The sequence below is a fragment of the Aplysia californica genome, unplaced genomic scaffold, assembly GCF_000002075.1.
Source record: "Aplysia californica isolate F4 #8 unplaced genomic scaffold, AplCal3.0 scaffold01410, whole genome shotgun sequence".
Lineage (NCBI taxonomy): Eukaryota > Metazoa > Mollusca > Gastropoda > Aplysiida > Aplysiidae > Aplysia > Aplysia californica.
In genome coordinates this window covers 24044-25194 of record NW_004798680.1, presented here as the reverse complement: position 1 = coordinate 25194, position 1151 = coordinate 24044, and the positions used below count along the sequence as shown (strand labels likewise).

General features: G+C 50.0%; 1 protein-coding gene across 1 annotated transcript in view; it reads right to left on the bottom strand.

Moving 5' to 3' along the window:
• Nucleotides 1–1151, bottom strand: part of LOC101852377 (tyrosine-protein kinase ABL1) — a gene marked incomplete at its 5' end in the record, with an annotated part of 19987 nt that overhangs the window by 14049 nt on the left and 4787 nt on the right. The window contains 1 exon segment of the mRNA XM_035973559.1: nucleotides 905–1151. Coding sequence (XP_035829452.1) covers nucleotides 905–1151 — 247 coding nt within the window.

Sequence of the window (1151 nt, the reverse complement as noted above, 5' to 3'; positions counted from 1 at the left end):
ATCTAGTAGATCTACGTAAGTCATGAATGGTGGGACACACGTAATTGTCAAGCGACCCGTCCACGGCTCATTACCCCGTGCCGTGACAACAACAATTAAACAATTCCACAAACGCTGTGTGGGACCACGCCCCTCCCCGGTGGGAACCAGGACCAAACGTACGTTGTTGCCTTCAGTCGTTTGTAGATATAGTAACCTATACTCACCTCCTCCCTGTCCTCTCCCTCTCCCCCCACTTTAGCCAGTGCGACCATATTGCCTCCGCTCGAACAAGGTCTAAAGTAGGTGAGCTCAGTAACAAGGTGTGGAAGGTTGGTGAAACGTTCGATGTTTGGTAGGGAGAATAGATGACCTTTTCTTCATGCAATGTGTGTGCGTGTGTGTGTGTGTGTGTGTGTCAAACATATTTGTCAATCCTGAACGTGTCTGAGCTATCCTCCCTGGCCGGACCATAAATACCACGGTTCTTGGCCTTGCTGGTTAAAGATTTACTTGTATCTTCAACTTCTATTTGGATTCATTTCTACATCAAGATTTTTTGAACTCCCAAATAGTGTTATTTCTATTTTTCCGCCATTTAGCATTAACCTGCTTTCACACATTCATTTTTTCACTTTTTCAATACGTTTCTCTACTCTTTCTGTAAATTCCTTGGTATCCAATGGACAAAAAAAAAGCCATCTATCTGTGTGTCACCAGCGAACCAGTGGTAGCCGAGTTGATACGTTTGTATTTCATCAGCGAGTGGTTGTGTATACACTGTGGACAGTAAAAAGAGTAAAGTTGTTCCTGCATCTGATCCCGACATTGGCGATGGGGATTGCCTTCTTGGTGAGACACCTTCCTGGGCCTTCGGCATATTCCGTCCACCCCCCCACCCCTCCGACCAACAACCCACCTTCCTGTCAGAGTCCTCGCTGATCCGGTAGTGGTACACCCTCCCCTCAAAGCGGACCGAGATGGACCTCTGGCCCGGGCTGCTCTCGCTCTCTCGCACCAGGAAGCTGCCGTTGATGCCGGAGCTGAGCAGGTACTCGGAGGCGTTGCGGGAGATGGGCCCGTGGTACCAGGAGAACTTGTCCACGCTGTTCACGGGGCCGATGTAGTTGCTGGGCACCCAGCCGCCCTGGCCGCCACGGTTCTTCACTTCG